The sequence below is a fragment of the Stigmatopora argus genome, chromosome 3 (assembly GCF_051989625.1).
Source record: "Stigmatopora argus isolate UIUO_Sarg chromosome 3, RoL_Sarg_1.0, whole genome shotgun sequence".
NCBI classification, from domain to species: Eukaryota; Metazoa; Chordata; class Actinopteri; order Syngnathiformes; family Syngnathidae; genus Stigmatopora; species Stigmatopora argus.
Window position 1 is genome coordinate 2,879,010 of NC_135389.1, and position 17,409 is coordinate 2,896,418.

Here is a 17,409-nt window from a genome sequence, read left to right on the forward strand (position 1 = left end):
AGGGTACCGCCTCCCTTTCTGCGCTGAAATGATTGGTTCTAAACACCAAGCATACCACAGAAGAAGAAAGCAAAGTATAATTACCGCTGCGAACACGCGATCCGGTCTTACCTGTTCCCTGCGTGTAGTGTTTAGCATCACATACAGAGAGTGAATTCCACCTTTTTTTGTTTGGATTTTACAATGATACACCACCACCACCACGAAAAATGGCTCCCACCTGTCCAAGACCACCCAGGGCTTCATTTGATGCGAAGAAAAAACAGCAGCAAAAATGTACTTCGAGGAGATCTTTCCTGCAATAAGTAGCGAGAAAGGTTATCTTCCGGAGAAAATTCTTAACATGGACGAGACTGGCCTTGAATTTAAAGCGCCAGGTTACAAAGTTCACAAGGATCGCCTGACACTAATCTTGTGTGGAAATGCCACTGGCTTCATGATATAGCCAGCCTTAATTTACAAGATTAACCGTCCTCACGCTTTGAAAAACAAGAACAAAACGTTGCTGCCTGTGTACTGGATGAGCAACAGAAAAGCGAGGATGACGAAAGCTCTTACGTGCAAACTCCACACGGGTGGACGTGACCTGGATTTGAACCCAGGACCCCAGAGCTGTATTAGTCTGAACTAAATGCGTTCTCGCATTTTTTGGAACTATTCACCTATGGAACATATTGATGGACAACCCGGGTGCAGGTTTTATAGCTGGGCTATAAAACGATAACGATAATAATCGTGAAATTATTTTTGTCAACAATAATATTGAAAACTTGAAAGAAAAATTCGATAATTTTAAACTGCAATTACACCACCCAAACACCTTAGAGAAAGGGAGCACTGTTGTGAAATGAACACTAGTTCCAAACCAATGCTCAGGAGAAGAAGAGGGTGATGAGGAAAATTGTTTTAGCATCTTAGCAATAGAGGCTAACACAGAGCATTAATGCAAAAGGACAATAACATGGCCAAAATAAGCGATTAATATATGCAGGAAAACACAGAGCCGACCCACTAAAAGATCCAAGTACATTCTCCTAGCGTTTTATTTATTTATTTATTTATTTTTTAATTACTTGTACCTGTGCAAAGAGCAGCCTTATTGAAAATGATCTCCACCCACTGTCCTCATTTGAGGACAGCCTTTAATATTTGTCTTATTTGATATAAAAAAATCTAAAACTTTGTATCCTGGGTTAAAATGGATTAAATTCAACCAACTTTGTAGTTTTATTTTTTTGTAAATGACCATATGTGAGGTAAATTTACACTGTGTCTTTTTGTGAGCGTGAAAATATCTGCTTGCCTATCTCTTCAGTTGTTTATTTTATCAATTCTTGAACAGCAACTTTTGGTTTGAAGGCAAATTTATAAAAAATATGACGCTTGTCAAAATTTCTCCAAGTTTGTTTCTTTACTTTTCATAGTGTAAAAAGTAAGGTAAAATCGTTACTTTAATATTTGAAGGAAAGTAATGTATTTACTTATTCACACAAGTTTGAAGTTTCAAATTTGAAACAAAAAACGTGAGTGATAGAATAATGATTAAAACCTTTAAATCATTATTAGTAATATTTAATAAAAACTGGAAGACATCTTTCAACATAACTGATTACAACTTGCAAGGAGTTACACTAGTGACGCCGTCCCGTCCACAAGGCATTCTGCCTGGGCAGTATCTGATTCATTGTATTTAATCGCGACAAACGGAAAACAACATTATGTAATCAAAACAATTGCCTTAGACAGTAGAATAACACCCTAGAAGGTTAAAAAACAACTGTGTAAGAATTGCAGAAATAAGCATAAAATTGAACCGAGCCAAAACAACGTTGTAAGGAATTGCATAATATTTTCATTATAAGGTAAACAAAGCATTCTGAATTGCAGAAGTAAGCATAAAGTTTGAACCGAGCCAAAACAATGTTGTAAGGAATTGCATAATATTTTCATTATAAGGTAAACAAAGCATTCTAAGGTAAACCAAGGGGAGGGGGGGGGGGAGTGTTTGTGGTCCCAACATAAATCATGAATTAATTTAGCCTTCTTACTTATTAAAAATGCTTAGAAAACCTATAGAAACATCCCATAATAAATCCAACAGTGAGCTATCGTGATAATTATCGATATCGACTGATATATATATTTCTTATTGTGATAACAATTTTTGTCATATTGCCCAGCTCTACATGTTTAGTTCATCGCTGGGCAATTGAATGATGACATGCTGGATAAATGACAATAAAGCATGGTTCAATACACCAAAAGGTTGATTGTATCATAAACTCCATCTCGATGTCTTGAAGAAAGGGCACTCGAAGCAGTTTGCCAGCCTGGACCTTTGGCCTAGTGGCTACCCTGCTCTCTCTTGCGCTGCTAGCTACAGTGTGTGCAGTCCTCACCTGGAAGGGGGAATGGATTGCGCCACTCTGACGCTGGCAACGTGACCCAGTAACATTTAGGCTATTACAGGCTGCTAGCGTCCTCTCTTGAAGGCGTTAGGAAGGAGGTTTCCATGGCATACAACATACCTGTCAACCTCGGCCAATAAGTCCCCTTATTAATGATTGCAATTCCCCTTAAGTGTTAATAAACCGTACAAATGGAACGCGGCACAAATTTACTCACACAAGGCACACTTAAAAGTCTAAAATTTTCCCCAAAGTGAACGGGGTGCCCAATAAGTCGATGTGCCTTTTGTATGCACTAATTTCAAGATGCTGTATAGGTGGCTGTATGGTGCTGACAGCTTGACTGCCTGGGTACTACATTGCTTGCTGACGCGGTATATTTATATAGTGAAAAGGGCAGAAATGACTGACGCGCGTGCCCATATTATATTCAAAGCATGACGACATTAGCAATCAACTATGACGTTTTCGTCTGCTACCAGTGACCGAGGCGATCCGGATTACACCCGAAATTGGATTGGATTGGATTGGATTGGATAACTTTATTCATCCCGTATTCGGGAAATTTCGTTGTTCCAGTGGCAAGAGGGTGAGGATGCAGGAATAGGAAAGGCATTTTAGACATAAATAGATAGGTAATAAGTAGGTCAAGAAATAAATACATGAATAAATATATAATTAAATAAGCGTGTTGCTTAGGACATATATACATACATACATACACATAAATGTACATGCATGCATACGGTAGGTCTTAACACACAGCCATTTTTTTGTTAAAGAGCCTGACAGCTGATGGGAGGAAGGATCTGCGGAAGCGCTCCTTCCTGCAATGAGGGTGCCGCAGTCTATTGCTAAAGGAGCTTCGGAGGGACTCCACAGACTCATGCAGGGGGTGGGAGGTGCTGTCCATGATGGACATCATCCTGGTCAGCATCCTCCGCTCTCCCACTTCCTCCACAGAGTCCAAAGGACAGCCCAGAACAGAGCTGGCCCTCCTGACCAGCTTATTCAGCCTGTTCCTGTCCCTCTCCGTGCTCCCGCATCCCCAACAAAGCACTGCATAAAACACTGCAGAGGCCACCACAGTGTCGTAGAAAGTCCTCAGCAGTGTCCTGCACACTCCAAAGGACCGTAGACGCCTCAGTAGGTAGAGGCGGCTCTGGCCCCTTTTGTACAGGGCATCTGTGTTTGTGGACCAGTCTAGTTTGTTGTTGAGGTGAACACCCAGGTACTTAAAATTCTCCACGATTTCAATGTCTGTACCCTGGATGTTCACCTGAGTGGTCTGTTGAGGATTCCTCCGAAAATCGATGACCATTTCCTTTGTCTTACTGGTGTTGATGTAGAGGTGGTTTTGCCTACACCAGTCAACAAAGGCTGTGATGACTCCCCTGTACTCCAGGTCGTTCCCGTCCGTCACTCGTCCAACAATAGCGGTGTCGTCAGAGAACTTCTGGAGGTGGCAGGTGTCTGTATTATGTTTAAAGTCCGATGTGTAGAGGGAGAAGAGGAGTGGAGAGAGCACTGTGCCTTGTGGGGCCCCCGTGCTGCAAGCTACCACATCAGACGTACAGTCCTGGAGTCTCACATATTGTGGTCTGTCAGTGAGGAAGTCGATGATCCATGCGGCTAGGTGGTTCCTTACTCCAGCCTCTTCCAGTTTCCCTCTCAGTAGAACCGGCTGAATGGTGTTGAAGGCACTGGAGAGGTCAAAAAACATCATTCTCAGCGTGCTTCCCGCGTTCTCCAGGTGTGAAAGAGACCTGTGCATCAGGTAGGTGGTAGCATCTTCCACACCAATGCCTGGACGATAGGCGAACTGCAGAGGGTCCAGCTCTGCATTCATCAGGGGGCTGAGGTGATTGAGGATGATTCTCTCCAATGTCTTGATCAGGTGAGAGGTTAATGCTACCGGCCTGAAGTGGTTTGGCTCCCTGGGGTACGCAGTCTTAGGAACTGGGACCACGCAGGAAGTTTTCCACAAGGTGGGGACCTTCTGCAGACTGAGGCTGAGGTTGAAAATATGCAGAATCACTATACCAAGCTGATCCGCACACTCTCTCAGTAGTCTGGAGCTGAGGCCGTCTGGACCGGTAGCCTTCCTTGCCTCGATCTTCTTGAGCTGTTTTATCACCTGATCGACAGTAATGCAGAGACCGGTGGAAGAGGGGGAGGAAGAGGAGGAGGAGGAGAACGAGGGGGGAGCGTTGCTTCTGGTCTGGGGGGTCAGGGGAGTGGGGGCAGGACTGAATCTGTTAAAGAACTGATTCAGTTCATTGGCCCACTCCCTGCCGCCAGACTCCGGGTCTCTCTCGCTGTTGCCTCCATGGCCCGAAATAGTCCTCAAGCTCCTCCAGACCTCTTTGGTGTTGCCTCTCTGGAGTTGGTTCTCCAGCTTCCTCCTGTAGATGGTCTTACCCTTCCTTATCTCTCTCTTCAGCTCCTTCTGGACCATTTTCAGGCTCTCTTTCTCCCCAGACCTAAAAGCCCTCTTCTTCTTGTTCAGGAGGGCCCTTAGATCCCTGGTGACCCACGGCTTATTGTTGGAGAAACAACGGACCTTCTTGGAGGGTACAATGTTCTCAACACAGAAGTTAATATAATCTGTGATGCAGTGGGTCAAGCTGTCAATGTCATTACAATGTGAATTGCACAGCACCTCCCAGTCAGTGGTCTCAAAACAGTCCCTCAGTACCATGAGGTAGACGAGATCGGTTTTACAAAAACAAATTTTTCAATGTACAAAAGTTTTTACTATACGGCCTACACAATTTCAAATGATAAAAAAAAAAGTATAAAATACTGGAAAATCGTATAATTTGACAGGTATGATACAATGACCCAGTGTCCTCCCTTAACACTCAAACCCCAAAACTACCCCCCATTGCTGGCGGAACACGGTCCATTGGTCGCCCGGAAGGTTATTGATAATTACCATTTAAACCGTTGCTCAAATTCCCTAAATACAAACTGCGAATTACTAATTAGTCATACTTAATGCCCTATTAATTATTAGGCTAAAGACAAGCTCCAAATTTCCCGGACTTTTATTGTTTTTTTGTTGGAGAACTTGTTAAGACCCTGACTGACGTAGCTTCTTAAAGGAACAACGCATGTACATACAAACTCTTATACACTCACACGTCGGCTCAGTGAAACTGCTCATGGCCATTGTTGGCTTTTATTGATGCGTAGAACATGTTGTTTTACCTTGTTTTGTCACCGGTCTTTTGGTCGTCGGTCTTTTGGTCGTCGGTCTTTTGGTCGCCTGTCTTTTGGTCGCCTGTCTTTTGGTCGCCTGTCTTTTGGTCGCCTGTCTTTTGGTCACCCGGACCGCGACAACGGGCGACCAAAAGACCGGCGACCAAAAGACCGTGACCAAAAGACTGGCGACCAAAAGACGGCGACCAAAAGACCGGAGACCAATCGACCACACACATTGCTAGCGACGCGATCCGGTAACGAGTTGTCTAGCACAGGCTGATAGTGCCCTCTCTTGAAGCCATCGGGAAGGTTTCCATAGCATGAATGAACTTTCCTTCTTTCTCTCTTTTTCTGTCTGTCCTTATCTGTCTGTTGGCTGTCTTTCTTTTTCGGTCTGTCGGCTGTCTTTCTTTTTCTGTCTATCGGCTGTCTTTCTTTTTCTGTCTGTCGGCTGTCTTTCTTTTTCTGTCTGTCTGTTTGTCTGTTTTTCTTTACCTGTCTGTCTTTCTTAATCTGTGTGTTCTTTCCTTTCTCTCTCTATCTCTCTTTTCCATCTTTGGAATTTTTTCTTGGTTTGGATAATGTTGGTACGTTTTTTTTTAATTATAGTGAAATTAATAACATTTTTTTGTGTTTTACAGTACCAGGATTTGCATTGCTCTGAAACATGGTTTCACGGTGGGATAAAAGAGGGACGACTGATGGCGGAACAACTGATTCATGAGTACTGTGCTGAGACAAGAGGGAGAGATGGCGCTTTTTTGGTCCGACAGAGTGATACTGTTGCCACAGATATCACCCTTTCTTTCTGGTAGTGTTAATTTGATGCAAATGTCATAATTCTGGGAATATTTGTGTTTATTTATTTATATGTATGTAAGTATTTATATATATATACTTGTACGTATGTACGTATAGATATACGTATAGGTATACGAATAGGTATACGTATAGGTATACGTATAGGTATACGTATAGGTATACGAATAGGTATAGGTATAGGCAGTGCCGGTCGGTGCATTTTCTGGTAGCGCCTTCAACGTATCAATCCAACCCTCAAAAACTATTTTATGGCTATAAAACCTCTACTGCCGCCACAGCTGCGACACATAAAAAATAATTAATAAAAATTGATGCACAAAATGGGGTAAAATCCACTTCCTAGCAGCATTTCATGATTAAATACAAATACGGGAGCTTTTCAGACATTAAAACCAGGCCAGGGGGTGATTTTCCCGTGAAAAGACAGCGATGAACGTCAATGGCGTACAGGCAAACATTGCCCGAAAATGGGTTTAAAATCCAGCCAAAAACAGCATTTATTGATTAAATACAAATACTAACGTTTTTTTAGACATCAGAACCGGGCCCGGAGTATCATTTCCCCGGTAAAAAGACAGCGATGAATGTCGATACGTCCATACGTGAAATGACAAAAAATTCACTAAAATTAGGTAAAATCCACTTCCTAGCATCATTTATTGATTGAATACAAATACTGGAGCTTTTGAGACATTACAACCAGGCCAGGGGGGTTATTTTTCCCGGGAAAAGATAGCGATGGACGTCAATGGCGAAACGCCAAAAATTTAAATGGGGTAAAATCCACTTCCTAGCAGCACCTAGCAGCATTTTGTGATTAAATACAAACACTGGAGCTTAAATACAAACACTGGGGCTTTTCAGATATCAGAACCGGGCCCACAATTGAAATATTATTTAGGAATGTAGCCATATTATACTCACCAAAAATTATTTTTAACTGTACACAATATCCATCCTCCTTTCTTTCTTCCTTTCCTATCGCCATCGAAGCTAATGATGAAAGTCGAGCCTGTCCTGTCATATTTCCGGCATAGTCTGTTTTGAAAATGGCTTTAAATCAATACAACACTATATTTGATGGTGCAGCTAAGTTAGCATACTGAAAGTGGCGCGCACATACCAGGCAGATCTGATCCGGCAACAAATAATGGCTGAAATGTGATTGGTTGAATGCTTCAATATGAAAACACACATCTGGAAGCAGTGCAACCAGGGGGAAAAGCAATGAAAGAAAGCTAACAGACCATTTCGAATAATAAGTATTGATGGACAAAATATAATATGATTCAGATATTTCTAAGGCCAGCAGAGAAGGCCCTGACGGCCCGCCACTGCGTATACCTATACGTATATGTATACCTATACGTATACCTATACGTATACCTATACGTATACCTATATGCATACCTATACGCATACCTATACCTATACGCATACCTATACGTATACCTATACGTATACCTATACGTTTACCTATACGTATAAGTATACCTATACATATACCTATACCTGTACCTATACCTGTACCTATACCTGTACCTATACGTATACCTATACGTACATACGTACACATACAAGTATATATATATATATACGTGTACGTATACGTGTACGTATACCTATACGTATACGTGTACGTATACCTATACGTATACCTATACGTATACCTATACGTATACCTATACCTATACGTATATGTATACCTATACCTATACGTATACCTATACCTATACGTATACCTATACCTATACGTATACCTATACCTATACGTATACCTATACGTGTACCTATACATGTACGTATACCTGTACGTATACCTGTACGTATACCTATAACTATACGTATACCTATAACTATACGTATACCTATAACTATACGTATGCCTATAACTATACGTATGCCTATAACTATATGTATACCTATAACTATACATATACCTATACCTATACGTATACCTATACGTATACCTATAACTATACGTATACCTATAACTATACGTATACCTATACGTACATACGTACACATACAAGTATATATATATATATATATATATATATATATATATGTATATATATATATATATATATATATATATATATATGTATATATATATATATATGTATATATATATATATATGTATATATATATATATATATATATATATATATATATATATATATATATATATATATATATATACGTATGCGTATACATATACATATACATATACGTATACGTATACATATACGTATGCGTATGCATATACGTATACATATATGTATGCGTATGCATATACGTATACATATACGTATACATATACGTATTGATATACGTATACATATACGTATACGTATACATATAAGTATACATATACATATTTAGTGGCACCTCCTAACATCGAGATACGAGCTTAATGCGTTCCGGGACTGAGCTCGTATGTCGATATTCTCCAAACTCAAACAAACGTTTCCCATAGAAATGAACTAAAAACAAAACAATTTGTTCCAATCCTCTTAAAAAACACCCAAAACAGGATATTGGATTGGAAAAACATTTTTATTTGTTATAATTCGCCATCTATTAACAAAGTAACAAATAACTAGTGATTTAATATGACTAAAATGTGTTTAATAGTACTAAAATTATACGGATTTCGCAGGGGAGAGAGAGAGAGAGAGAGATGGACAGGGGGAGAGAGGGGGGTGGACTTTTTGCACGGCAACGCGCTCGTAACATAAACAAATTTAAATGAACTTGGATTACGATGCAGAAACACTCAAAATTTAATTTAATCTAATCTTACATTAAATTTAATTTTAATTTTGTTTAAAATTTTGATACCTTTCTTCTCCCGGCTCTGCTTCATTTGCCCCGCCTCCACCCTGACTGCATGGCAACGCGCTCGTAACATAACATATACAAATTTAGATGAACTTGGATCACGATGCAGACACCCAAAAATAAATTTAATCTAACCTTACACTAAACTTAATTCTAATTTTGTTTTAAATTTTGACACCTTTCTTCTCCCAGCCCGGTTGGCTCTATTTGCCCCGCCTCCACCCTGACTTTCACATGCAACCTAGATGTTTGCTTTTGTATTACCTTCAACATATTCCCAAAATGATGCACACAAATGTCCTCACAATAGGATAACGCACGACCACTTGCCAACGAGAAGTAGTATATACGCCATTCGCACTGACTAACGGGAAAAAAACACTGAAAAAATGCAATGCTCCGCCCAGTGCTCGCAGAGACATTGCACGAGGGAGTTGCGGGAAGAGAGACAGTGCCCATGATGTTCTTATGAGCAGGCTCTCATGTCCACTGTTTGCTCGTACATCAAAATTTGTCTCGTATCTGAAGATAAATATTTGCTCAAAATTTTACTCGTATCTCAAATTGCTCGTATGTCGGGGCACTCGTATGTCGAGGTACCACGTACACCTACACGTACGCGCACACGCACACGTATACATACACGTATACGTACACCTACACGTACGCGTACACACACGCGTACGCGCACACGTATACGTACACCTACACGCACATGCACACGTACAGACGCACACACGCATACATGCGCGCGTGCGTGTGTACACGCACACGCGCACGTATATATATATATATATATATATATATTTATATATATATATATAAATATATATATATATATGTATATTTATTTATTAACAAAATAACTAGTGGTTTAATAGCACTGATGTGTTTAATATTATTAAAATTAGACGGATTTCGCGGTGGAAAGAGAGGTGGACAGAGAGGGGGGAGACTTGTTGCACGGCAATGCGCTCGTAACATAACATAAACAAATTTAAATGAACTTGGTTTACGATGCAGACACACTCAAAAATACGTTTAATCTAACCTTACACTAAACTTAATTCTAATTTTGTTTTAAATTTTGATACCTTTCTTCTCCCGGGTTGGCTCTTTTTGCCCCACCTCCACACTGACTTCCAGTGAATATCGAGGGTTGTTTGAGTTTGTATTCCCTTCAAAATATTCCCAAAATGATGCACACAAATGTCCTCACAATAGGATAACACACAAGCACTTGCCAACGAGAAGTACTATATACGCCATTCGCACTGACTAACGGGAAAAATCACTGAAAAAGAGTGAGACGGAGAGGGGGAAAGGGAGACGGGGAAAAGGAGAGGGAGCTGTAGAGAGAGAGGGAGAGGGAGAGGGGGAGCCGGAGAGAGAGAGAGGGAGAGGGAGTCGGAGGGAGAGAGAGGGAGAGGGAGCTGGAGAGGGAGAGGGAGCCGGAGAGAGCGAAAGAGGGAGCCGGAGAGAGGGAGCCAGAGAGAGAGAGGGAGAGCGAGCCAGAGAGAGAGAGGGAGAGGGAGCAGGAGAGAGGGAGAAGGAGAGAGAGGCCAAGTGTCAAACAGGTTACATATTTATTTTCAATTTACAAACTGTCTTTGTGCAACATTATTTTCCCTTTTCCCTTTTTTTCAAAGGAGGAGAGAATATTCAGTTCAATCTATCCAGTTCAAAGAACAAAAAACAAGCTGGACATATACAGTTTGACCTGTTATCCGTTGCAATTGTGGGATTTTTTGTCACCTGGATTGTCTCTGTTTACTGTTGCTTTCTCTTGATGAGCCTTTTTACCGCGCTGGTCTGCAGCGCGTGCTGCCTTGTTGGTAGCGATGCCAAAGCGAGTCGGCCGGTATTCGTGCGGCCTACAACGCCAAGCCAACATTTCGGAAAACACAGGCCCTTGGATTTTCAGGGGAAAGCCGACCCGTGTTCCCTTTTCCCGATGGCTTCGCGGTCACCACGTGAAATCTTCCATCGGCCATGGTTCACCTCCATCCGTCGAATGCTGCACTTTGAAGTTTTCAGAGGAGCACACTCGTCGGTTGAATGTGATTCAATTGGTCATTAAAGCTTTCTCTCATCTAAATATTCTTCTTTTCATCCACATTTTGCTTGGACAACCCGTGTTCAGTCCCTTCTTACTTGAGGCGTGACATTTTTCACTTCCCTCGCGAAGCAAACATTTTTAATTTCCAGTGGAGGCAAACATTTTTCAATTCTCCTGAAGGCAAATGTTTTTCACTTTAGCTGCCCCTAACGCTCTTCTGGTCGGAATTATACGACGCATCGACTGATGTATGACGGGAATTATGTTTTTATTTCTCCAAGCATCAAACGACAACACCCTGAAAAACTGAAAGATGACATAAATATTACAGCACAAAATTGTTATTGACAACAAAATAATTACAACAAAGGAAACTCTTATAAACAAATAGACAATAACTACAATTTTATTACCGTGTGTGCTTTCTGACTTGAATTGGGAGCAAATTGTTGTATGCGTCCTCTTTGAATTGTTATAAGTCTGAACAAAGCACGTCTTTCCCAACAGCCCTGTGTGTTGGTCATATGACCACGCTTTCTTGTCCTGACGTAATTTCTAAGCTCAAAATTGCACTACACGGTTTATATTATGAAATATATAGAAAGAAAAGGAACAAAATACACATAACTCAAAACATTGTATAAACACAATACACAAAAATATCAAAGGAACACATACATTGCGGCAAGCTTTTGAAGGATGTTTGATTTTTTTGGGATTTTGCGTTTTGTAACTTTAATTTTTTCATATCCAAAGAGAAAATGTTTCCTATTTACGCATTTCATTCATTCATTCTATCATTCAATTTCCATACCAATGAAAGGGCTGCGGGGGTTGCTGGATCATAAACCAGCTCACTTCAGGCGAAAGGCAAACTACACCCTAGACTGGTCACCAGTCGACCGTAGGGCACACAGAGAGACAAACGACATCCGCACTCACAATCATACCGCCACCAGCGGGAATCGAGTCCGTGCCTGGCCGTGTGTGTGTAATATTTTCTTTAGTTTTAAAGTCTGGAACCCTTTGTCCCCAATGTTTATCAGGCGCAGTGGGAGAGTCCAGCATTGTCGTATTCGTTCATATACAGAAGGACAAAGCACATACTACTACCTGACTGCAAACTTACAGTTTCCCAGTGTGTATGCACTCATACAGCACTATAGAGAGAACCCGCTGCGCTGGCAAGACTTTGAAATGCGTCTCACAGATGCTGTACCTCATCCCAACCCACATCTCCAACAACGGTTTGTTCCTGACAATTAACATTTCAGTAAAAACAAAACATACCGTATTTACTCAATGTAACGTATTTACTCGCATATAGATGGCCGCGCGCACGGGTGCAGCAGGTCTATGCTCTCCAGTTTGGTGTTTTGTTTTCTCAATCTTATCGTTATTTACTAATTTCTGCAAGGCAAACTTTTTCTAATGTCGCCAGGATTTAATTACTCTCGGGAGATGCGATATATCCATCACAACAGATTACCAACGGACCTACAATATCCCGGAGGACATCTCGAGACCACTGGGATCTCCGTGGATGGTCAGCCCAATCAGAGTACGACGGAGGCGGCGAAGGGAAAGAAAGCAAAAGTGCGGATACCCGGCGGGCCTAGCTGCTAAGCTAAGGAAGACCACACCGAGCACCGCTTCCGAGTATCTTCTTGACCAACGCCAGATCCATCACCCACAAAATGGACGATTTGGAACTTCAGCTTGCTACCAACAGCTTTGTCAGGAACTGCAACGTTATTTTCATCACGGAAACGTGGCTACACCCGCAAATCCCTGACGCCGCGATATCGCTAGCTAGCCGGACGCTATTCCAAAATGATCGTTCGAAAGAATTATCAGGGAAAAGCAAAGGGGGGGGGGGCTTTGCGTGTACATACACAATGAATGGTGCTGCAACAGTAGGATCATTAACACTCACTGCTCTCCGGATTTAAAGCTATTGACAGTACGGTGCAGGCCCTTCTATCTACCTAGAGAGCTAACGATTGTCATTGTAATGGCTGTTTACATCCCACCGGATGCTAACGTTAGCACAGCACTTAGCCTCTTGCTAGCGGCTGTAAACAAACAGCAGCTTGACCACCCCGATGGAGTCTTTATTGTAGCTGGTGACTTCAAAAAGCATGTTTAAAGACTGTTCTGCCTAAGTTTATCCAGTACGTGAAGTGTCACACCAGAGGAGATAAAACTCTAGACCATGTTTATTCTAATATCAAACATGCTTATAGAGCCACACCCCTCCCTCACCTTGCTGGATCAGACCATCTCTCTCTGCCTGTCACTCACCCCCTCATAAACCCCACTCCGGAGGCTAACAAGGCCACAAATAAAGATAATAAAAACATGGCCCGAGGACGCCCTTTCTCAGCTGCAGGACTGTTTATACCGCACCATTTGGCAAATTTTTGAACACCACAACCTCCAGGACTACACGGACACTACTTTCCTACATCAAAAACTGCACGGACAACGTCACTGTTAATAAACGGATATGGATTTTTCCTAACCAAAAACCCTGGATGACCAGTGAGACACAGGCACTCATCAAATGCTGTAACACCCCCTTCAGGTCAGGGGACAAGGTACAATACAGTGCTGCCAGTGCAGAGCTGAAGAGAGGCATTAAAAAGGCCAAGGCAGCATATACAAGGAAAATAGAGGAGCACTTTACAGGAAATAACCCAAAGAAGATGTGGCAGGGAATATGACATATTACCAATTACGATGACAATAATGTGTCTGTTAACGCAGATGCCTCACTAGCAGAGGAACTGAACCGTTTCTTTGCCCGCTTTGAGACTGACAAATCAGACCCAGTCTCAACACATCCACCACCACCCTGCAGCAGTGCACTGGAGCTTCAGGAACATGAAGTGAGACAGGTACTGCGGACTGCGAACACCAGGAAGGCTGCTGGCCCTGACAGAGTACCTGGGAAGGTGCTCAAAGCCTGTGCTGACCAGCTGACTGGTGTTTTCACAAAGATCTTCAATTGTTCCCTGCTACAATCCATCATCCCATCCTGCCTGAATTCTGCCACCATTATCACTGTCCCTAAAAAGCCAACCATTGACAGCCTGAATAATTATAGGCCTGTTGCACTTACGCCTGTGATCATGAAGTGCTTTGAAAAGTTGGCCGCCATATCAGGGATACAATCCCTCCCTCAGTTGACCCTCACCAGTTTGCCTATAGAGCAAATAGGTCTACTGAGGACGCCATCACCGTAGCTCTACACACAGCACTGAGCCACCTGGAGCACCATGGGAACTACGTGAGGATGCTTTTCATTGACTATAGCTCAGCCTTCAACACTATAATACCGGACATTCTGGCTAACAAACTCTCCCACCTTGGACTATCGTCTTCCATCTGCTACTGGATTAAGAACTTCTTAACCAACCGTCCACAAACTGTTAGACTTGGTCCCCACCTCTCTTCCTCCATTACACTGAGCACTGGCTCCCCTCAAGGCTTTGTACTGAGTCCTCTTCTGTACTCCCTGTACACATACGACTGTACACCGACCCATCAGTCTAACTCCATCATCAAATTTGCCGATGACACTACTGTGGTCGGACTCATCTCAGGGGGGAAGAGTCTGCTTACAGAGATGAGGTCAACAAACTGTCTTCGTGGTGTTTGGTGAACAATCTCACACTAAACACCACAAAAACTAAAGAAATAATCCTGGACTTTCACAAACGCAGCACAGATCTGGCCCCACTCCTCATAAATGGAGTATGCGTAGACAGGGTCCAGTCCTTCAAATTCCTGGGGGTCCACGTCACGGACAAGCTCTCCTGGTCTACCAACACCACGGCATTGGTGAAGAAGGCCCAGAAACGACTCCATTTCCTGAGGGTACTCAGGAGGAACAACTTGGACACTAAGCTTCTGGTAACCTTCTATAGAGCCACTGTGGAGAGCATCCTGGCATACTGCATCAGACAGAAAGAAATCAACAGTGCCCAGAAGATCATCGGCTGCTCTCTGCCATCACTGGATGACATTGCCAGCCCCCACTATCTCAGCAGAGCCAGGAACATTGTCAGGGACCAATACCACCCTGGTCACAACCTGTTCCAGCTGCTGCCCTCTGGCAGACGCTACAGGTCTCACAAAGCACGGACAAATAGACTTAAGGACAGTTTTTTTCCCACAGCCATCAGGACTCTGAAATTGCATTAGCACGACACACAATCCCTTCTGTGCAATAACTTCGGGGTGTGCAATAACAATGTGCAATATCTTAGACTGTGCAATATTTTAGAATTTACCTAGCCGGGATGTGACTTTTTATACTTTTATATTACTATTTATGTTTTTTTTTACGGGGAAAACACACTTTGTGGAGTAGCACCACCAATTTCGTTATACGCAGCTGTGTATGATGACAATAAAGGCTTTTGATTTGATTGATTGATTGATATAAGCCGCTTTTTTCGGACAAAAAAAATGATGACTGAATAGAGGGTGCGGCTTACATGCACAAAAACACGACATGCAAAAAAACTGAATGTTGAAGGCGCCATGACACGATTACGTCACGACAAAATAGCTCCGTTGCGTCTTGACACAAGCGAATGCGATACTTTCATTTATTTCAAAATAGAGTTTATGAATGAAATTAAAGAAAAAAAAGTTGCGTATCTTGCATAAAACGTGAAAAACTCACGTTCCCGTCACTGCTCGGTCGGGGCACAACCATCTTACCTAGGTCCCAGGCAGGCATCTTACGTAGTTAAACGTGCTCTGACTGGCCCGACGCGAGTAGCCTTGATTTTGAAATTAAACAGAATTCCGATTTCTTTTTCGCATTATTTCTTGTTCGAAAACTACTGGAGTAATATGCGTGTGCGGTCGATTGGTCGCCGTCTTTTGGTTGCCGGTCTTTTGGTCGCCGGTCTTTTGGTCGCGGTGTTTTGGTCGCCCCGACTGCAACAACGGGCGACCAAAAGACCGGCGACCAAAAGACCGACGACCAAAAGACCGGCGACAAAACAAGGTAAAACAACATGGTCTACGCATCAATAAAAGCCAACAATGGCCATGAGCAGTTTCACTGAGCCGACGTGTGAGAGTATAAGAGTTTGTATGTACATGCGTTGTTCCTTTAAGAAGCTACGTCAGTCAGGGTCTTAACAAGTTCTCCAACAAAAAAACAATAAAAGTCCGGGAAATTTTGAGCTTTTCTTTAGCCTAATAATTACTATGCCATTAAGTATGACTAAATAGTAATTCACAGTTTGTATTTAGGGAATTTGAGCAACGATTTAAATGGTAATTATCACTTACCTTCCGGGCGACCAAGAGACTGGCGACCAAAAGATCGGCGACCAAAAGACCGGCGACCAATCGACCGTGTACCGTAATATGAACCATCAAAATAATTGAGATATTTTGACATTATAAATAATATGGCTGGCACAACATCTTAAACTTCTGGTAAGAAAGTTGTATTTTCTGTAATTAGAAAGCATCAGGTTCTCATCAAGATAGACTTATTTCTTTTTTCAAATTGAATAATCTGATATTTTGCATTTACAATGACAGGCATATTAACTTCCTTATGATATTGACTCTAATAATGTGCTTTTGATTCATACAGTATCTCAGAAATACCACTTGTGATGATTTTTCATTAGATCATTTTCCCTTCAAAGTAACACATTTGTACTCGCTATTAAAAACCATGAATATGGAGGTGAAAATTGGGAATCAGGGGGCGGCTTATACGCGAGAAATTGTAAAATAAAAAATTAAGGTAATTTTAAGGGTGCGGCTTATACGCGCGGGCGGCTTATACACGCGGGTGGCTTATATCTGCATAAATACGGTAACTTTTATAATGCTTTGGCTTTTTTGCAGTCATGTTAAACGTACTAATCAATCATCTGATTCACTATTTAGCTGTGGCAACCCCTGAGGCAATAAGCCAAAAGTCAGTTTTCTGTCTAATTTGTAATTTCTAATTGTAATAGGTATTGCTCTAAGACAGATTTAGAAATACTATTCCACCAAAGGCCGCAGTGGGTTCAGGTTTTGAT

The 17,409-nt window shown here is 41.9% G+C and overlaps 1 protein-coding gene across 7 annotated transcripts in view; it reads left to right on the forward strand.

The window, feature by feature from the left end:
- The window catches only part of plcg2 (phospholipase C, gamma 2), a 94,798-nt gene that overhangs the window by 60,553 nt on the left and 16,836 nt on the right, over positions 1-17,409 (forward strand). For 6 of the 7 annotated variants that reach the window (XM_077596527.1, XM_077596521.1, XM_077596522.1 and 3 more), the window contains 2 exons: positions 6,257-6,426; positions 12,388-12,588. In XM_077596527.1, coding sequence (XP_077452653.1) covers positions 6,257-6,426; positions 12,388-12,588 — 371 coding nt within the window. The remainder of the gene's footprint in view (positions 1-6,256; positions 6,427-12,387; positions 12,589-17,409) is intronic. The other variant, XM_077596523.1, reaches the window with a different exon arrangement.